The sequence below is a fragment of the Crotalus tigris genome, unplaced genomic scaffold (assembly GCF_016545835.1).
Source record: "Crotalus tigris isolate CLP2741 ecotype Arizona unplaced genomic scaffold, ASM1654583v1 scf7180000024474.295514, whole genome shotgun sequence".
Lineage (NCBI taxonomy): Eukaryota > Metazoa > Chordata > Lepidosauria > Squamata > Viperidae > Crotalus > Crotalus tigris.
In genome coordinates, this window is record NW_024100645.1 from 22,815 (window position 1) to 43,499 (window position 20,685).

Below are 20,685 nucleotides of genomic sequence, written 5' to 3' on the forward strand. Positions count from 1 at the left end.
ACAGCAGGGGTCCCCAACCTCCAGTCCATGGACCAGCACCGGTCGGCAGCATGCCAGCAAGTGGGCTACACAAACAAGCAAAGCTCCATCCTCAGGATGCAGGCAGTGTTCAAAACCACTCCCCCTCTGGCCCCAGAAAAACTTTTCTCCATGGCACCGGTCCCTGGTGCCCAAAAGGTTGGGGACCTCTGCCTTACAGAAAGGGCAAGGAAAAGAAGCATATGGGGTGACTAGAAATGGGGGGGAGGGGGGGAACACAAAAATACTAGGTGTGAAAATGAGTATCAATTCAATATAGACCTGAAAGCTCACTTGAGAAGTAGATATAGTTGAAGGATTTTTTTTAAAAAAGAGCTATAAATAATATCTAATAGTATTTCATAGCAGAATGAGTAAGTAAATATTGGTTGAGAGGAGCATTATTTTGTGAGAATGCAAAGAAGGGGGGGGGAAACCAAGAAAAAAGCCTACATATTAAAGCAAAGAACTGTGGCAGAAAGGTTGTCTCTGCCTTTTATAGTGCTAAAACTTCGAAGGACTCCTCGCTTAACTCTTAGAAGACTATTCTCATTTATTATGGCAGACTTACAGAAATAAGTAGATCACTGATGTGGCTCGACAGGACATTGCTTCCAGTATCTGTTTGCTTTACTTGATTTTTCAAAATTGAACTTGTATTACGTATAATGTAATTTTCTTATATTAGTACAATTTGTTGCTTTTCTTACAAAGAGTGCCATTCAACTCTACTACAAAGAGAGAGCCAGTTTGTCTAATGCAGTGGTTCTCAACCTTTTTAATGCTGCGACCCCAACCGGTCGTAAGTCGAGGACTACTCAACCGGTCGTAAGTCGAGGACTACTCAACTGGTGCAGCACCGTTTGCAGAATGGGACTTTTGGTGGGCTCAGCAGGGCAGAGACAGCCTGGACAATTCCTATTGGCTTTTGAAAGCCAATAGAATTAGACTCTATTCAAGAGAGTCTATTCTATTGGCTTTCAAAAGCCAATAGAATAAAAGGGAGTAGCACAGCTAAGGAAAAGGGGGAAAAAATGGCGGACTGCGTTGTTTGGCGACCCCCGTGAAATGGTCATTCGACCCCAAATGGGGTCCCGACCCACAGGTTGAGAACCACTGCTCTAATGGTTAACGATCCAGGCTAGAAACCAGGAGACTGTGAGTTTTAGACTGGCTGTAGGCATGAAAGCTGGCTGGTTGTCCTTGGTTCAGTCACTCTCTCAGCCCAACCAACCTCACAGGATTGTTGTTGTGGCAGAAAATAGGAGGAGGAGGAGGAGTGTATATTCACTGCCTAGAGTTTATTACAAGTAATAGAATAATTACAAGTAATAAAGGCAGAATAAAAACAACAAAAAGAAATCAAAAGAATGAAACAAAGCTAATTAACATCTAATGAGTTTAGGTCAGTGTTTCTCAACTTTGACAATTTTAAGGCATGTGGACATCAACTCCCAGAATTCCACAGCCAGCATCGCTGGCTGTGGAATTCTGGGAGTTGAAGTCCACCTGCCTTAAAATTGTCAAGGTTGAGAAACACTGGTTTAGGTAGATTTGGTCTAGTCCAGGGGTAGGCAAACCTTGGCTCTTTTATGACTCGTGGACTTCAACTCCCAGAATTCCTGAGCCAGCATGGCTTAGCTTGCAAACCTCTCCCTTTCCCCTCAGCACGGCTGGCTCAGGAATTCTGGGAGTTGAAGTCCACGAGTCATAAAAGAGCCAAGGTTGCCTACCTCTGGCACTCTAGTCCCTCTCTTTCAGCCCAACCCACCCTCACAGGGTGGTTCTTGTGGGAAAAATAAGAGGAGGAAGGAGTATTAGACGTGCTTGTTGCCTTGAGTTGTTTATAAAAGTAATAAAAGGTGGGGTATAATAAATTAAATATGCGCTGATGACATTACCTAGTTTGGTAATGAAATGCCTGCAAGAAAATTACCAAGCTCAGAAAGCACCAAGGATCCCTACATAAAATATAATAATTATGAACATCAAATTACACTTATCATAAGATAAATAACAATAGAAATAGAAAACAAAGGAAGTGAGAACTGATCCCAATTCCAAAGAAAGTATGTTCTAGAGCAGGGGTCTTCAAACTTGGCCCTTTTATGAGTTGTGGACTTCAACTCCCAGAATTCCTCAGCCAGGCATGCTGGCTGAGGAATTCTGGGAGTTGAAGTCCACAAGTCATAAAAGGGCCAGGTTTGAAGACCCCTGTTCCAGAGTTTCAGATCCAGACAGGAGAAGGACCTTTCCTATGTGCCCAATAAGGAGTTTTTATGGGCTGGGCTTAGTAGATATATCCTGTATTAAAATCCTTGGCATATGATCTGGTGCCAGTTATTGATCCCATCTTCATCTTCTTCACCCCAGTTCCATCCACCTGTGCAATAACTCCATCCAGAAACATTATGAGAATTCCCTAAACCGCCATTCTGAGCTTCCCCCAGACAACATGTGGTCGTCTGATCAATTCCAGATCCACCTGCGGAAAATGGGAGCACCAGAGGCCTGGTCTAAGGTGATTGTGCCTGGCATGAAGGCGGCCATCATTCACGCCATACAGACCTCTCAGGACCTCGTGGAGTTCCGCAAAAACAGCTTTGAGCTTTATGGGGCAGACTTTCTCTTTGGAGAAAACTATCAGCCGTGGCTGATTGAGATCAATGCCAGCCCCACCATGGCAGCCTCTACATCTGTCACCACCCGACTGTGTGCCAGTGTGCAGGAAGATACTTTGCGTGTGGTCATTGACCGCAAATACGATCGCAACTGCAACACAGGAAACTTTGAGCTCATCTATAAACAGGTGAGTGTCCCCATCTTCATTAAATTCCTTGGAATGCTTACCTCACTTTTTCCAGGTTGATTCTCTTTATATTGGGTTTACCTAATTGGGGTTCTACCTTTGCAACTCAGGGTACAGGTAATCCTTGACCTACAAGCACAACTGAGCCCCATCTTTTTGTTGCTAAGCAAGACAGTTGTTAAGTGAATTTTGCCCTATTTTACAACCTTTCTTACCAGGGTTGTTAAGTGAATTGTGGCAGTTGTTAAGTTAATAATATAGTCGTTAAGTGAATTTGGCTTATCCCTTGAATTTTGGTTGCAAAAGCTGATCACATGACCCTGGGACACTGCAACCGTCATAAACAACAACAACAACAACAATAATAATAGTAAAGTTGGAAAGGACCTTGGAGGTCATCTAGTCCAACCCCCTGCTCAGGCAGGAAACTCTATACCATTTTGGACAAATGGCTGTCCAATCTCTTCTTAAAAACTTCCAGTGTTGGAGCATTCACCGCTTCTGGAGGAAGGTTGTTCCACTGATTAATTGTTCTCACTGTCAGGAAGTTTCTCCTTAGTTCTAGGTTGCTTCTCTCCTTGATTAGTTTCCTTGTCCTGCCTTCAGGCGCTTTGGAAAATAGCTTGATTCCCTCTTCTTTGTGGCAGCCCCTGAGATGTTGGAATACTGCTATCATATCCCCCCTTGTCCTTCTCTTCGTTAAACTAGACATACCCAATTCTACCAACCGTTCCTTATATGTTTTAGCCTCCAGTCCCCTAATCATCTTTGTCGCTCTTCTCTGTACTCTTTCTAGACGAGTCTCAACAACTTTTTTACATCGTGGTGACCAAAACTGAATGCAGTATTCCAAGTGTGGCCTTACCAAGGCATTGTAAAGTGGTATTAATACTTCATGTGATCTTGATTCTATCCCTCTGTTAATGTAGCACTGTGTTGGCCTTTTTGGCAGCTGCAGCACACTGCTGGCTCATATTTAGGTGATTGTCTACTAGGACTCCGAGGTCCCTCTCACAGTTACTACTATTGAGCAAGGACAACCTATACTATACCTGTACATTTGGTTTTTCTTGCCTAAATGTAGAACCTTACTTTTTTCACCATTGAATTTCATTTTGTTAGTTAGTGCCCAGTGTTCAAGTCTGTCCAGATCCTTCTGTATCTTAAGCCTGTCTTCTGGAGTGTTGGCTATTCCTGCCAGCTTGGTGTCGTCTGCAAATTTGATGAGGTCCCCATCTATCCCTTCGTCCAAATTGTTGATGAACATGCTAGTTGCCAAGCATCCAAATTCTGAACACGTGACCATAGGGATACTGCAACGGTCGTAAGGGTGGAAGCTGTCCTAAATTGTTGTTTTTTTCAGTGCCATTGTAACTTCAAACAGTTACTAAACAAATGGTTTGAGTGTGTAGTTCACTGTGTCTTGGGTGTCTTCTCCATGTCCCACCAATCACTATCAAAGTAGTAGGATGGCGGCTTCCGATTGGTGGAAATTTCTGTCTCATCCTGGTCCTGAAATCAAGATGGCACGGTGACGTATTTTTTCATGTGGCACTGGAGGTGGCTTTGCTGTTCCCCCTGCACAAATGTTCCTCCTCACTGCAATAGAAATCATAACAATTAAAAAAAACCCAATGAAGACGGGAAGTAGAGCACTAGTGCACCTTTATGGCACGGGTCCCAGTTTTCTGAGGAGGCATCTTGCCCCAATGGGATTGGCCCACCTTGCTGACTCCAGCGGAAGAGGCTTTCTTTGGATCCCGTCTGCCAAAGAATTTCGGCTGGCAGGATCTAGAAGTGCCTTTTCTGCTGTGGCCCCCCACCTGTTTCCTTTCAGAAGTGAGGCCAGCCCCCAGGGTCCTGGCCTTCCGAAAGAGCCTGAAAACCTGGCTTTTCCAGCTGGCCTGGCCCTATGGTGCTCGGTGCTGGGGGTGGCTGACAGAATAAGAGAGAAGCCTCCACCCCATGCTGTCTGTCCCCTTTTAGTTCTTTAGTCCTTATTTAAGTCTTATTAATTCTAACTCAGTGGTTCTCAACCTTTTTAATGCCGCGACCCCCAACCGGTCGTAAGTCGAGGACTACTCAACCGGTCGTAAGTCAAGGACTACTCAACTGGTGCAGCACCGTTTGCAGAATGGGACTTTTGGCGGGCTCAGCAGGGCAGAGACAGCCTGGACAATTCCTATTGGCTTTTGAAAGCCAATAGAATTAGACTCTATTCAAGAGAGTCTATTCTATTGGCTTTCAAAAGCCAATAGAATAAAAGGGAGTAGCACAGCTAAGGAAAAGGGGGAAAAAATGGCGGACTGCGTTGTTTGGCAACCCCCGTGAAATGGTCGTTCGACCCCAAATGGGGTCCCGACCCACAGGTTGCGAACCACTGTTCTAACTGTTTATATTTATTCTTTTACCATTTTGTAAGCTGCCCAGAGTTGTTTTATTGGCGAGATATGTGACATATCAATTTAATAAATAATAAATATATTTTCCCCACACTCCGGTTGCTTAGCCAGTTGAGCCTTCTTTCCTTTGCTTCATTATCTAACAAAGCCCAAGGAATAGTCAGGGAAATTCATACTGATATAATTGTAGCAGAGGGGTGAAACTGTTGTGTTTATTGGTGGAAGGTGTTTTTTTTTAATGAGTCCAGCTTGTTTTCCCTGCTTACATTGTGTGTGTGTATATGTGTGTTGTGTTGCTTTATTTCTTGAGCCAAAAGCAATTGTATCTGTGGCCCATTCTGAGACCATGTGAGTTAGCATCTAGGATAAACTTCTCCGGCTGGGCATTAACAAAGGCAGAATCATATATGCATACATGGTTTTTTTAAAAAAAAATCCAGATGTTTGAGATCTGTATACTGGGTAGTGCTTGTTTTCTGTCCCAAAGATTAAATTCTTTCTGCATTTCTCAAGAACTCGATTCTTGAGAACTACTCTTATTTAGAATGAAAATCAGAAACATATTTAGGCGCCATTCATATTTCAGAGTGGTCATAAACATTTACATATTTGCTTTATAAGGGTTAACTAAGGGTGAAATTTTTGTTGTTTCTGTGAGGGGAACATTAGGCTCAAAGAATGGGTCTCTTATTGAGTTTTAATGGTACAATACACACAACAGAACATGACACCTTTTATGTTTTCATCATTTCCAAGCAAAATGAATAGACTGCTTCCATATTTGGTTGTGTCTAGATCAGTGGTTCTCAACCTTTTTAATGCCGCAACCCCCAACCGGTCGTAAGTCGAGGACTATCAACTGGTGCAGCACCGTTTGCAAAATGGGACTTTTGGCGGGCTCAGCAGGGCAGAGACAGCCTGGACAATTCCTACTGGCTTTTGAAAGCCAATAGAATTAGACTCTATTCAAGAGAGTCTATTCTATTGGCTTTCAAAAGCCAATAGAATAAAAGGGAGTAGCACAGCTAAGGAAAAGGGGAAAAAAATGGCGGACTGCGTTGTTTGGCGACCCCCGTGAAATGGGGTCCTGACCCACAGGCTGAGAACCACTGGTCTAGATACAAGATTAATTTTACTTGAAACTGGCTTTTTCATTTTTTGATCTTGCAGAATTGTAAAATGCACTACTCAGTCCTAGTGGGTTTTCTTTTGTTTGTTGTTTTGGTTAGAGAAATGTATGTGTCTTATCTATATAGAGTATGGATCTTGATCAGTACTGTAAGGTATTTGTTTGCTTGTCCCAGCCATCTAGCCATTCTTCTCTCCCCATTCACATTCTCTAAAGGCGCAATATTCAGCATGAAATTCCTATTTTGCACAATCACTTGCATATTTTTGTTTGTTTAGACTTGAATCGTGTACTCACTGAAGTGTATTATCAGGACACATAATATTTCTCTTTTATTGTTCAGAAATACAAAATACCATAGTTAGCACTATGCTAACCATAAACATCCTATTCATGTAACAGAAGGTTTAAATTCTCCTTTTCTTCATGTATACCTGTGAAACGTGACTTGAAGGTTGAGGGGGTCCTCTGAAGTACATCTAGAAATACATGGATGAGGAGAGGGAGTTGCTATTCCGTACCTTTTCTTCATATATAAATCTTTGAAATGCAAAATACCAAAGTTAATATTGTTTGCTTAAAATTTAGACCAACCTCCTTCCACCATACTCCAAAAATAATTTCTGAATCTGAAATTGAAAAGAATCTGTAGGAAATAATTCTGGAATTATCTACCTGGAACTATCCTGGTGTTTATTGCACAATTGTTAATCTCCCTTTACTCATGCTTTATAGAGCACAGGTAGTCCTCAACATATGACCATTTTTTTTATTAACTGTCCAGATTTTAACGGTGCTGAAAAAAAGTGACTTATGAACCATCCTTGAAATTACAACCGTTGCAGTACCCTCATCGTCACGTGATTCCAATTTGGGTGCTTGACAACTGGCTTGCATTTATGATGGCTGCAGTGACCCAGGGTTATTTGATTACCATATGTGACCTTCCCAGCTGGCAATCCCAATGAGGGAAGTTGGATTTACTTAATGACTGTGTAAGTCACTTAACAATTGCATGATTTGCTTAACAACCGTGGTAAAAGTGGTCATAAAATTGAGTCGGTTATGTGATGACTGGCACAATGACTGCGTTGCTTAGCAACCAAAACTCCGGGCCTGGATGTGGTTGTAAGTCAAGAAGTACCTGTATCTACATAACATTAGTGAAGTCCTGCATCCTACCTTAATTACTTGTGGTATGGAGATCAGCTATATTTCCTTACTATTGTTTGCAACAGACTAAATAGTTGTGTCATGGTCCCATCAGACCCTGGTTTGGAGGAGGAGGAGCAGGAGTTGGAAACAGGACTGTCTGACAGGAATGGCACATCTCCCTTGGAATGTTTGGAGAAGCCTGGAACTGAGGACAATCCAATGCTCCTCAGGCATTGAAGGAGGTGGTCAACCCAATGGAAGAACCGCCTGCCTTCACAGACACAGGGAAGGATCAGCTGCTGACAGGCAGTGATACTGATAGGCAGCAGATCCCCTGTTGAGGAACTGCTGCCTCCCCCACTTGATCCAAGGGCACAGAGGCAAGCTCAGAGAAGGACTGTGAGATTACTCAGGAGGAGGTCATCCCAACCCTCCTCACAAGGGCCACCTGGAGTGGATTGACTTAAGGAGAAGCCATGGGGAGTTAGTCTTTGGCAAGAACAATTGCTTGTTTTGGCTTACCCTGCCCTGGCTTTGACTCCTGCCTTTTGCCTTTGCCTTGAAGACTGTCTTTTGTCTTGGGCCTTGACTTTGCCTGATGGACTACAGCAGTGGTTCTCAACCTTTTTAATGCCGTTACCCCCAACTGGTTGTAAGTCGAGGACTACTCAACCGGTCGTAAGTCGAGGACTACTCAACTGGTGCAGCACCGTTTGCAGATTGGGACTTTTGGCGGGCTCAGCAGGGCAGAGACAGCCTGGACAATTCCTATTGGCTTTTGAAAGCCAATAGAACCAGACTCTATTCAAGAGAGTCTATTCTATTGGCTTTCGAAAGCCAATAGAATAAAAGGGAGTAGTACAGCTAAGGAAAAGGGGGAAAAAAATGGCGGACTGCGTTGTTTGGCAACCCCCGTGAAATGGTCGTTCGACCCCAAATGGGGTCCCGACCCACAGGTTGAGAACCACTGGACTACAGTTTGCCTCGTGTACAGTGGACTGAACTTGAGACCTTGGACCTTGCTCTGTGAGCGTGCTGCTACTCTGTGGACTTTCTTTGTAATATAGGAGTTGTTGTTTGGGGCACTGAGAAGGGCTGCCTTTAAGAGTAGCATGGGGTGGAGCCTTACCCGTTGTTGGAAGGCTATTTGTTAGAACATTTATTGAGAGCAATAGAGGCCTGCCTTGCCTTGACCACCTGGGTCATAACAGTTAGTTAGATATTTTCTCCTGCTCTTACTTGCCCTCGGGAGAAGTTAATAGCTTCCTTTTGACCCCATCATCTTCTTCTTCTCACAATAGGCTGCTGTGGAGATTCCCCAATACATTGGCATTAGCCTTTTGGTAGAAGGATCCACAGTGAAGAAGCCTCAACCTCCACCCCAAAGAAGCCCCCCTCCAGCCACTGACACCAAGAACGGCTGCAATGCTCCACAGCAGCAAAGAGTTCCTAAATCGATTCACCGGCGCAATAACCAGAGTCTTCCTCGTGCACCTACCCCATGCTGGACAGCAGCAAACAACAAGACCACAGAGCCAGGAGCTCCTGGGAAGGAGAACAAAGTTAAAGAGAAGCCCACCCCTAGCAAACTCGCTCCTTCAAGCTCGGTGAAATTTAAGCTGCCCAGCAAGCTCAAAGTAGACCCCGGTAACCGAAGAGTGCTGATGGCACACAGTATGGCTACGACAACGGTCGTAACAGGAGGTAAAGTGACACAGCCAGCTCAGCTCTGTGCCAAATCGAGCTCTCAGGAATTGACTGCTAACCCCCAGGAGTCTACTGTCAATCATGCCAAGCTCACCAGTATGGTAGGTAGGAAGCCGGGCCTGAGGCTACATCTGCAGGAAATCCATACTGTCTCTGGTGAGCTGCCTGTTTCTCGTGCTCTCCTTTCTTCCTCCTATCCGGTGAGGCCCAAAGTGCAGGCCCGTTTGCAATGCTTAGGGCACTCCTTCGTACATAACATACCCTTGCCCTCCAAGCCTTCGTCCCCCAGGGGGGTAGCTTTAGTTTCCACGGTGGAATTCGGTGCCATTAGAGCAGCTATGATCAGAAGGCGACTGTCACTGGGAGGCAAAAACTATCCGGCACCCAAGAGCAGTTCTCCCCTCAGGCTGGTTGCTGTAGGCAAAAATCAAACTATAGGGCCTGAGCAGCACTTCTTTGGGTCTACGCAAACAGGAAATCATGTCGCTGGGAGTTGAACTCTCCTCCTTCCCAATAAAGGATTTTTACAGAAAAAACTGGCCGAGATGTGTAATAGCAGGGTGAGCTCTAGGCCAGGGTGAATGGACAGCTGTTAGGATGACCATCTTTGGCAGCTGTGTGAAGAGAAGAAATAAGAGTCAGGCAGGAGTCAGACAAACATGAGGAAACCAGGGACCCCATCAGGGGTGGGGAACCATGGCCCTTTTATGACTTGTGGACTTCAACTCCTGAGCCATGTTGGCTCAGGAATTCTGGGAGTTGAAGTCCACAAGTCATAAAAGAGTCTTAATTCACCACCTCCAGACTACATGGTAGCTTGGAAAAAAACCAGGGTCACGTAGGTTTTCATAGATGAGGAACTGAGGGACGTGCCTGCATAGAAAAGCAGAGTATAAATCTTGACATAAGTAAAATAAAAATATAAATGTAAGCAGGGATGTTTCTAGTACCAAATGCAAATCAGAAATCAGTTGTTCGCTGCCCAAAAGGAAAAAAAGCTAGCCAGCATGGTGAATTGAGATAGACAGGGCCAAGCAGGTTATAGTAGTAGTAGTAGTAGTAATAGTAGTAGTAGTAGTAGTAGTAGTAGTAGTAATAATAATAATAATAATAATAATAATAATAATAAAGTTGGAAGGGACCTTGGAGGTCATCTAGTCCAACCCCCTGCTCAGGAAGGAAACCCTATACCATTTCGGACAGATGGCTGTCCAGACTCTTCTTAAAAACTTCCATTGTTGGAGCATTCACAGCATGCTTGTTCTGTAGTCAGACTTGGCCTCACAGTACTGTTTAGCATGTAAGGAAGGTGATTTCTGATGAATATGGGTAAGAACTATGCCAATAGGAACGGGCATCCTGGAGGGTTTTTTTTAATATCTAGTGTAATGCTAGGACATGTAAAAGGTGCTTTCTGTTGGATTGAATAAGAGTTCTATAAAAGGGTAGAAATGGGCTTCGGACAGAGAGATAGAACAGAAGAATAAGAGCTGACAAACTTTTTATACTGCAGATGTTTTAGGTGAGGAAAAAATGGTAAGGATTGAGTGTCCTTATTTTATTTTTTTTAAATCACTCAGATTGATCTTGCAGTTGACATAGCAAAATATTGCTTTTCAGTTTCTGGGTCGTGCATAGTTAACATCACATTTCTATACCAGTTTTTAAATTAAATGTCATGGTTCCGATTAGGGGAATACTTCAAAGAACTTTGAGGCATTGTTTACCTTAAAGTCTCTTTATTAGTACAGCACCCTTTGGCACGAACATGGTGGATGCCAAGATCTGAATTCCCCTCCCCTGAGCACCTAATATTCAAACACAACTTCCTCCTCCAATTAGCAGCCATAAATCATGTTCTCCAATCAGTTTGAAGGCCAAAGTTTCCCTTCCGTTCAACAACTGCCTAATTCTTATCTTTTCTTATTTCAAAACAGCCTTGAGAGACATTCTTCCTCCTCCCCTCCCCCGCGTCAACTAATTCTAACTCTAAAAGTAACACACAAGTTAAAGAAGCAAAACTGCTTCTCCACAGGTTATCAAACATCCAATGTTAGCAGCGTTGACATCAAACCGTATTTAAAACTGGCCAGATTAGACTCAAAAAATGGACAAGGGAGCCCTTTCTAAAAGGTACAGGGTAGTTAAGAAGCAAATTCTATCTTTGTTTAATTTTAAAAAAGCATCGACACATTTACATTTGTGCTCTTTGAGGATTAGAGCTTTTTTTTTATACTTCCAGAAACGACCGTATTAAGCTTTTAGAATAATTTCAACATTTTAATGGTCAACTGAAAGCTTTATTTTCAGACTCCCTTCAACCAAATTGCAAAAAGCAAATGAAATCCTCAATTTCCATCACATTTTTTTCCCAAATCCATTCTTTTAAAAATCCCCTTTATTATCCAGAACTTCTCACACATTAGAGCACATTGCTTCTAACCCTGAAACAAGAGTTTTTGTTTTTTGAAACCTATTATAAAATTGTTATAAAAATATAAAGGGAAATGTCTCTATAGAATGATCGCATGCTTTGCTTCTCTGGAACCAACGATGTTCCACTTTGAGTATTCATCCAAGGACATGCATTGAAACGCAGGAGAGTGTTGGTCTGATGAGAGCCATATTTGGCTTTTAAGTGATATGTTGGTGGACATGCTCCATAAGGCAAAACCAAAAACTGAATTTCATCAGTGTGGTGCTTTAGATTTCATTCAAAAAGGTGCTTTAAAATATGTAGGTACCTAAATATAACAGCTGTCTGCAATTCTTTAGAACAAGAATGTTTTATTGCCCTCAGAGGCCCCTTTCAGAATTAAATTCAAAGTTCTGTGCAGGCTTATTAAATACTAGTATGATTGTTCCCACACATTTAACAGTGGCACATTGGGATCTCATAAAATTTTTAATTCATGAGGGACTTTTGAAAGGGCTCTGCTTAAAAGACATTGAGAGGGGGAAATTTGCAAATACCAAAGCAATGTTGGAGGCAAGAACTTCAGAGAAAACCGAAACAACCCAAGAAGAACTAAGCATGTCCAAGAGCCCCAAAATATTGGCTTAAATGTTACTGGGGGAAGAAGGGGAGGAGAAGATCTGAGAGTAAATTAGAGGTGTTCCTCAAATACAGACCTCAACAAGGACTGGCAACTTTGTAGGCAGCAGGATTGTAAAGGGAAGAGTCATGTGACCATGCAGATTTAGGATGTCAGTTTTGGCTGTGGTTGTTAAACAAATCCCCTGCAGTTGTTAAATGCAATGTCATATGTGACTTGTGAGTTCCTGCCAGTTTCCCCATTGACTTTGTTTGTCAGAAGTTGGCGGTGAAAGTCGCAAATAGCTATCACGTGACTCTGGAAATCTGTGAACATCGTATACATGTGTGGCTGTGATTGCCAAACACCTGAGTCACAATCACATGATGGGGAACATTGCAACGGTCACAAATTTGTGGACTAGTCATAAGTCTCTTTTTTCAGCACTGTCTTAACTTTGAAAGGTCGCTGAATGGATGGTCGGTAAGTGAGGGTAATAATAATAATAGTAATAATAATAATAAGAAGAAGTTGGAAGGGATCTTGGAGGTCATCTAGTCCAACCCTCTGCTCAGGCAGGAAACCCTATACCATTTCAGAAAAATGGCTGTCCAGTTATTTGTATTTTGTTGTAGGATTCATTTGTTATCCCAATAATGTGTAAATGGCTCCTCTAAACTAAATATCTAGTAGCCACTGATTCTTTGTGGGAAATTCCCGAGCTAAAATGAGAGCTTTCGTTGTTGGCAAGAACTATCCATTCTTTATAGAAATCTGCTACCTCTATGAATGTTGTGACTGAGTTCAGACTCTTACTGGTTTGTATTCTCAAGCCCTTATGCAGCACCATCTCTGAGATACAGTGATAGAAATACTATTTATTTATTTATTTATTTATTTATGAGACTTATATACCGCTTTAAATGCAAGCACTCTCTAAGCGGTGTACACCAGTAAGCAATGTATATATATATTTACATTGCCCCCAACAATCTGGGTCCTCATTTTATCTACCCCGGAAGGATGGAAGGCTGAGTCAACCTTGAGCCGGTGAGATTTGAACCTGCTGACCTGCTGAACACAGTCAGCTAAAGTGGCCTGCAGTACTGCACTCTAACTGCTGCGCCACCTCGGCTACAGTTGAGTTTCAGCTGTCTGAAGCAAAAAAGGCCCTCCCTCACCTCCTCTCACAGTTATCTCACTGGGGTGTTCATCAGAAATTACTCCCTTTTTCTAGAGTTCACGTAACATTTATTAGGCTCAAGATATTTTAAACCTGCTGTTGGAAGAGCTCCTGCCCCTTAAAAAGAACCTGTGGTTTGTAATTAATATGTAATTCTGGCATGCCTCGTCTTTTGGGAGCCCCTTTGGCCCATGTGAAGGGGGTAGATGGTTCAGTGATTAAAGACACTTAGCTTGTTAGCTGGAAAGCTGTCAGCCTGGGTTCGAGACTCAAGCACCATGTGAGCTCCCATACTTGCCCCAGATCCTGCCCATCTAGCAGTTTGAAAACATGCAAATGTGAGTAGATAGGTACAACTTCAGTGAGAAGGTAACAGTGTTCTGTGTGCCTTGGCGTATAGTCATGCTGGCCACAGAACCATAGAAATGTCCTCGGATAACACTGGCTCCTTTGGCTAAGAAATGGAGATGAGCAATGCCTTATAGAGTCAAACACAACTGGATAGGGCAGTGGTAGGCAATCTTGGCTCTTTTATGACTCATGGACTTCAACTCCTAGACTTCCTGAGCCAGCATGGCTCAGCTTGCAAACCTCTCCCTTTTCCCTCAGCATGGCTGCCTCAGGAATTCTGGGAGTTGAAGTCCATGAGTCATAAAAGAGCCGAGGTTGCCTACCCCTGGGGTAGGGAAAACCTTTATCTTTTTGGCTCATGTATGATGTTTTTCCTTCATCTCCCAGAATTATCTTTTTAGCCCCTAGAACTGCATCCCTGTCAAGTTCCCTGAACCAAGAAAGATATGTAGAATTACTTCCAAGTAGTTTCCTTCATTGTTTGTCACCAATAGACAGAATCTTGCCAAACTAAAGCAACTATTTGCAATGCAGAATATATACTCTGAGAAGTGTTAGGGAGGAGCCTTCTTCGTTCTTTTTCTCCCAACCAAACTAAGCTTTGCTGCCCTTTTGGAATGCAACCCCTGCCTTCTGGGAATCCAGACTACATTCCACCACACTCCCCAAACTGGTGTCCTCCAACTATGTGAAAATACGATGCCCAGAATTCTTGGGAATAGCCATTTCTGGACAAAACGAGGTTGGAGGAGGTTCTCTAGAGATTTGTCTCTATGGTTTGCCAGTAGGCGTGAATTAAACCATAATTAGTTTGGGAAGGGACATAACTTAATACTATCTACCATCATTCTTCAGTTGCAAACTGGAGTTGACCCAGGTATGTCCCTAATTTCTGAAACTGCTCTGTAGTTTTGTGTTTTTCTTTGACTGAACGGCTGCACTGAAAGGATGTTTCACTGTTTAGAGCAGTGTTTCTCAACTTTGACAATTTTAAGGCATGTGGACTTCAACTCCCAGAATTCCACAGCCAGCATTGCTGGCTGTGGAATTCTGGGAGTTGAAGTCCACATGCCTTAAAATTGTCAAGGTTGAGAAACACTGGTTTAGAGCTATCCAGGTACTCGCCGGTAAGCCCATGTGCTGTATTATTGGTTCCTCTCCAGGCCTGGCTGTTCCCTGCAGGCTCCCATGCCTCTTCTGCAGAGATGGAAAGGCTGTGGCAAATTTGCAAAGGCTGTGTTGCTGTTCCAGAGTTGGGCCTTTACTTCCTGCAACTCCCAAATTCTTCTACCGCAAAGCAGTCACCACTTGCCCGGCTCAGGTATATTGTGAATCTTTAAGTGCTCATAGGGGAGCATTCCTCGTGCCTAAGATTTCCTGATTAATCCTGCATGTCGAATAATGATGGTTTCCTCCGGCACCCCCACCTATCAAGAGAATGGCCCAAACCTATTTCCGACTACAGCCTCTTGCAAAGATGTCACCCCCCCCACATGGGCAATTTTTTCTTCTCCCCATCCAGTAACCATTCATCCTTTCTTCACCCATGTGCCTAGGATCAGCAGCAGCTGCCACTTCTTGTACCAGCTTTTGACAACCAGATGTCTGTCTTGCCTCGTGTGGGGGGGAAAGATTCTGAATCCGCATTGACTAATTCTACCCGGGCGGCTGATTCTGTGTCTTCATTCTGATAAACAGGGAGGAGTTGCTCCATGTGAGTTGCCCTTAGGAAATTTGCCTTGCTTGGCCAAAGCCTTGCTTTTTTTTTTTTTTTAAGTGGTTAACGTTCCCCCCCCCCCAGCTGGTGCTGAGAGTCTGAAAAAAATAACTGTCATTCAGAAAGGGGAATTCGGTTCCTGCTGTGGCTCTCTTCCTGTGATTGGAGGATGTTCTGAAGTTCTCATTCGCTTGTCCTGGAAAATAAGTGGGGGTTTTTTTTTTGTGTGACTCCGTTCCTCCTTGACACAAAAGAAGGGAAATGACTGAAAACTGTGGGAAATTATTATGGGAATAATAAGACTGAATTTGTCAAAAGCAAAAAAAAAACAACATCTGGGCCATTGAAGCAAAAGAAGAGGGGAAAAGAACATTCGAGATTCAGTCTACAGGCTGTGCTTGCAACAGAGGGACCAACTCAGAAAAATCCTTTGTTCTTCTAAAAACAGTTTTTAGCATTATTTAATGAATACTTTATGCAGTTTTATAGCAGTGGTGGTGGGTTTGGTGCTTTTAAACACTCTTTTAAGAGGAGACAGAAAATTATTTTGAACATCCTGCTGCAACAGTGTGCACATTTCACAAAAACTGTTTGGTGCCACCCAACTTATGTGCCAACATAATCACTGACTATATGTGCCTATATATCTGTGTGCAAGGCAGCCAACTCAGTCCTCCATCTTGCCAAAATGCATCTCTCTAAATGTTTTTTCCATGGCCCTGCGTTTCCTCTTACTCACCTCCTTCCGCAGAAACCTTTGTTTTTCTACTCTACTCAATATTTACCTTCTGTCTTACTTCCTTTAGATCCACTACACACAAACATATTTCAGCCATTTTGACTCCTCTATAACAATCTGATATTCACTACTAAGACAATGGGCATCTGCAGAGAAGGCCAGTGAAGAATTGGAAACAAACACTTTTTGTCATTAAAAAAAAATGTTGTGGCACTCATGGGAGTATAATGGGGAAGATTAGGGCAAACCTCTGAGAATACTTTAATGTCCTTAGATGGTGTCCTTAACTCAGATGTTAGTGTTTCTCAACCTTGCTGGCTTGAAGCTGTGTGAACTTCAACTCCCAGAATTCCATGCTGGCTGTGGAATTCTGGGAGTAGAAGCCCACACAGCTTCAAGCCAGCAAGGTTGAGAAACACTGCTTTAGAGGGATGACATTAGTAGTATACGTCCTGGAAAATCATCTACAGTACTTAAAGGTGGAAAGATGACTTTCCATCTCCAGTGTTCTTGTGCCTACCTTAACTATCCTCAAGAGTACAACCTGCTTCAATCTGGTTACTTCTAACTGGCAAGGCTGTGAGATGCTTCTATGGTGATGCCGAAAAAAATGTTATGGAGTATGTGGAAGCACGCTCGCAGCACTCGTCTGTGACTTAGGAAAGTAGACATACCTGTTTCCAGAATGGGAAAAGATGTGGCTGCTTTACTGTGCTGTAGCCAAGTACAGTGGATGCATTTGTAACATTATACAACCTATTGATCCTGGTAGGACATACCATTTGGCCACAGCAGCACATTACCTGGGTATTATAACGTTGGATGGAAAGTTGGGAACTGGTTTGGATTGCTTCAGCTTGTTCTCTGGTGACAATGAAAGCAATTGGAGTGCCATGAAGTTTATTAAATGGTTAGCTGCAGAAAGACATTGAGACGTGAGATGACTCACAGACTTTGGGGTATGCTAGAAATGTTTCAATAACCACTTTATTATAAATAATCATGCTTTTTACCAGGTGTCCCATAGTTTCAGTTTAGGAAAGGGGTCTTCAAACTTGGCCCTTTTATGACTTGTGGACTTCAATTCCCGGAATTCCTCAGCCAGTGTGCCTGGCTGAGGAATTCTGGGAGTTGAGGTCCACAAGTCATAAAAGGGCCAAGTTTAAAGACCCTTGGTTTAGGATATGCTCCCACAAATGGAAATGCTCCACTAGAGATTAAAAACTGGCTGGGCTGGACTATAATTACCAACTTTCCATAATTCATCGTATTGGCTGGGAATGAGATTGGAGTACAACAGTATCTGAGCGCCTAATTTCCTCACTTCTGTTCTTCCTGTTACTTTCCATATTTTGAGGCACAATCTGAGGTTTATTCTTATCTAGAAAGCTCTAAATAGTGTATCTCCACGTTGTCCATGAAACTATATGTTCCTGTGCCTCAGCATATTCTTTTCCTTGATTTTCCTCCATCTGTTTGTGTTTCCCCTTCAAAATTATTCCAACATTACTAGAACAATCTAAAGTGGTTCTTCCCAGTCTCACTTGCTTTTCTAAACACTTCAGAGCTTTCTCAGCATCTTCTCCAGAGATTGATGCCCTTAACAGCAATTCAGACTCATTACTTTGGGGACCTTTTCTGCTTCTATAATTGCTTTGTCTTATTGTATTTAGTCATCCTCAAAATTGTAGTAAATGTCAAAATTTGTTATTTCTGTTTCAATTGGACATTTGAGCATGGAAGAAAAAATAATTGTAAATTTGCTTTCTTTTAAGCCAGTAGCTAATTTTAATTTTTGCTGGTGGATTTATTTGATTGATTAGGGTTTTTTTTGGGGGGGGTCACATTTCCTGTTTAGAATTTGGTTAATAGGACCTTTTGACTGATGTCTTCACCAAACAAAGTATGGTTAAATTTTGATTTAGTTTATGTAATGCATGCTAAGATGGAATTTTGAGTTTTTCCCCCTTTGTTTTTTGGGGGGAGTAATTCATAATCTTTACTAACCAGAGCATATTCAGCCCCACTGAAGGCTTAAGAATATATCTTTTATTGCTTTTGCATGGAGAATATGACGACTTGGAGTGGAGATAAGGCCATAACCTACTCTGCGCCCTCTTGGATTATGGCTGTAACTGTATTTGTACTGGGTCTCCCGAGGCCTTTCTCAGACGTTAAATTCATCTCTTGACTGAAGGAAACCAACTGATCATAATGGAGTACACATTTTGTATCTAAAAAGTTCCAGAAGCCATTCAGTCTACAAAATGTCCGTAGATGGGACTTGTATAGTCTTTTGCTTGTGATCTTGGTGAGATATTAACAGCCACAATGTATAATCATGGCTTTGGTGATTCCTAAGTTTAGGTTTCCAAGCACTGTAGGACTGTATCTCTCATCAGCTTAAGATCCAGGGTTAGAGATTACTAAATCAGATGGACTAATTTACTCTGGCACAAGACTGCTTCTTAAATAAATGAGCGTGAAGTTCCCACATACTCTAGCATGCTATTTCCATATAAATATTATTCCATATATTTTCTACTGGCCCTGGCACCATGCACAAAAGGAACCTGTGTCATATAGTGGGCAATTCCTCTCTCCCCCAACTCTGCTAAATTTCAGTGTTTCAAATTTTTATAAGCATGCATATTTTTTCTTAAGATGGGAAAGAATGCAGTCCAAAAATTTTATATATTTATAAATTTTATTACAATCCATAAATTATGTATTTTAGGCAGTCAAGTATATCCTATTTTACTTTTAACATATTTACATTTAGGTCTTGTAACAGCGTGGTTTGTAAATTCTTTGTAAAACAATAAATTTTACTTTTGTAATCTACTAGTCTAATCCTTGGAGAACAGTTTTAATGTTTAAAGCCAACAAGTCAAAACCTTTTTCAGTGCTATCAAAAAGAAGAAAATGGGATAATCATTTATATATAAAGTAACAGAAACTGAAGCAAGCATTAGTAATGTTTTCTCCATTAGCAGTTCTTACTACAGTATGTGTGAGATAAAGCTGTCTATGTTCTACATATAGAAATTTCCTTAGAACAATGATTCTCAGCCTTAGCAAGTTTTAAGATGTGTGGACTTTGACACCCAGAATTCTGGGAGTTGAAGTCCACAAATCTTAAACTTGCTAAGATTGAGAAACACTGCCTTAGAACACTAGTAATTTTTAGATTAGTAATTTTTAGTCCACGATTCTTTACAGAACTACTCTTACAACTAACAGAACTGCTTCCTCAAACATCCAGATTTATGCAAAATAAGAGATGGGGAAGCTGTGGTCTTCTGGATGTTACCGGATTCCAACATTAAGCCAATACATTTGTAGACATTATATACATTCTAATTCATAATTTAAGCCACTTTCTGGATTGCAGTCGTCACATTACTGTATGTGCTCACGTACAAGCCATACTGCAGATAAGCTGACCCTTAAATTTTTTTAATTTTCATAATTGGCTTATCTGCATGTGATATATTTTATAGTGTTTTGGTTAAAAATTCAAGGGTTGACGTATCTGCAATTGGGCTCCTACATTGGTATATATGGAATATAAGGGTACTTTAAAAATAAAATTCCCACATATACTTGCAGAACCCAACCAAATTTTGGAACTGTATTTTGGCTCCCCCAATTCTTCGTTTATCCAAGTATGTCTATGGGACTCTAAGATCAAGTATTTTAGATCTTCAGCCTAACAAAAGTTGCATATACTTGATATAAATTTTTTTTCCAGATGTTGCAAACACTATTTGCAAGGATAAATTTCAGTTCCTCTTTATTCTCTCAAGTCTAGTGTATCTGAAGACCATCTGCATGTACAACTGGAATAGGTGATTTTTTTTTATCAAAATAAATTCTAGGTTGTACTTTTTATAGTGGATACCTGGGTGCGGAGAAGAATCTGCAGATGTATTGCATTTCTTCATGTTACTGTCAGATAAATAGCTATGATCCTAATGCTCCCTTTCCCTGGGGAAACGGCTCCAAAGCTCTCCCAGTACGTGTTATCATCATCAATGAGCAAAAAAAAAAAAAAAAAAAAAGTGCCCTTGTCTATTTTCTTGGTTGCATCAGGCCTAAGACCAGTGGTGGGATTCAAATATGTGAACAACCGGTTCTCTGTGTGGATGCCGCTTCCAGAAGTCCATTCTGGGTCTGGGCAACAAAAAATTAGCTACTGGTTCTGCCGTAAAAATTAGCTACTGGTACAAACTGGCTGAATCCCACCACTGTCTCAGGGGTAGGCAACCTCGGCTCTTTTATGACTCGTGGACTTCAACTCCCAGAATTCCTGAGCCAGCCATGCTGAGGGGAAAGGGAGAGGTTTCCAAGCTGAGCCATGCTGGCTCAGGAATTCTGGGAGTTGAAGTCAATGAGTCATAAAAGAGCCATGGTTGCCTATCTCTGGTCTAAGACAAT

General features: G+C 42.0%; 1 protein-coding gene across 10 annotated transcripts in view; it reads left to right on the forward strand.

The window, feature by feature from the left end:
• TTLL3 (tubulin tyrosine ligase like 3) overlaps positions 1-20,465 on the forward strand; it is a 36,572-nt gene extending 16,107 nt beyond the window's left edge. For 4 of the 10 annotated variants that reach the window (XM_039333364.1, XM_039333368.1, XM_039333371.1 and 1 more), the window contains 2 exons: positions 2,392-2,827; positions 8,815-10,632. In XM_039333364.1, coding sequence (XP_039189298.1) covers positions 2,392-2,827; positions 8,815-9,717 — 1,339 coding nt within the window. In that variant the 3' untranslated portion in view covers positions 9,718-10,632. Of the gene's footprint in view, positions 1-2,391; positions 2,828-8,814; positions 10,633-14,952; positions 15,111-15,345 lie in introns of those variants that run through there. The other 6 variants (XM_039333365.1, XM_039333366.1, XM_039333367.1 and 3 more) reach the window with 6 other exon arrangements.
• Positions 20,466-20,685: the final 220 nt, after the last annotated feature.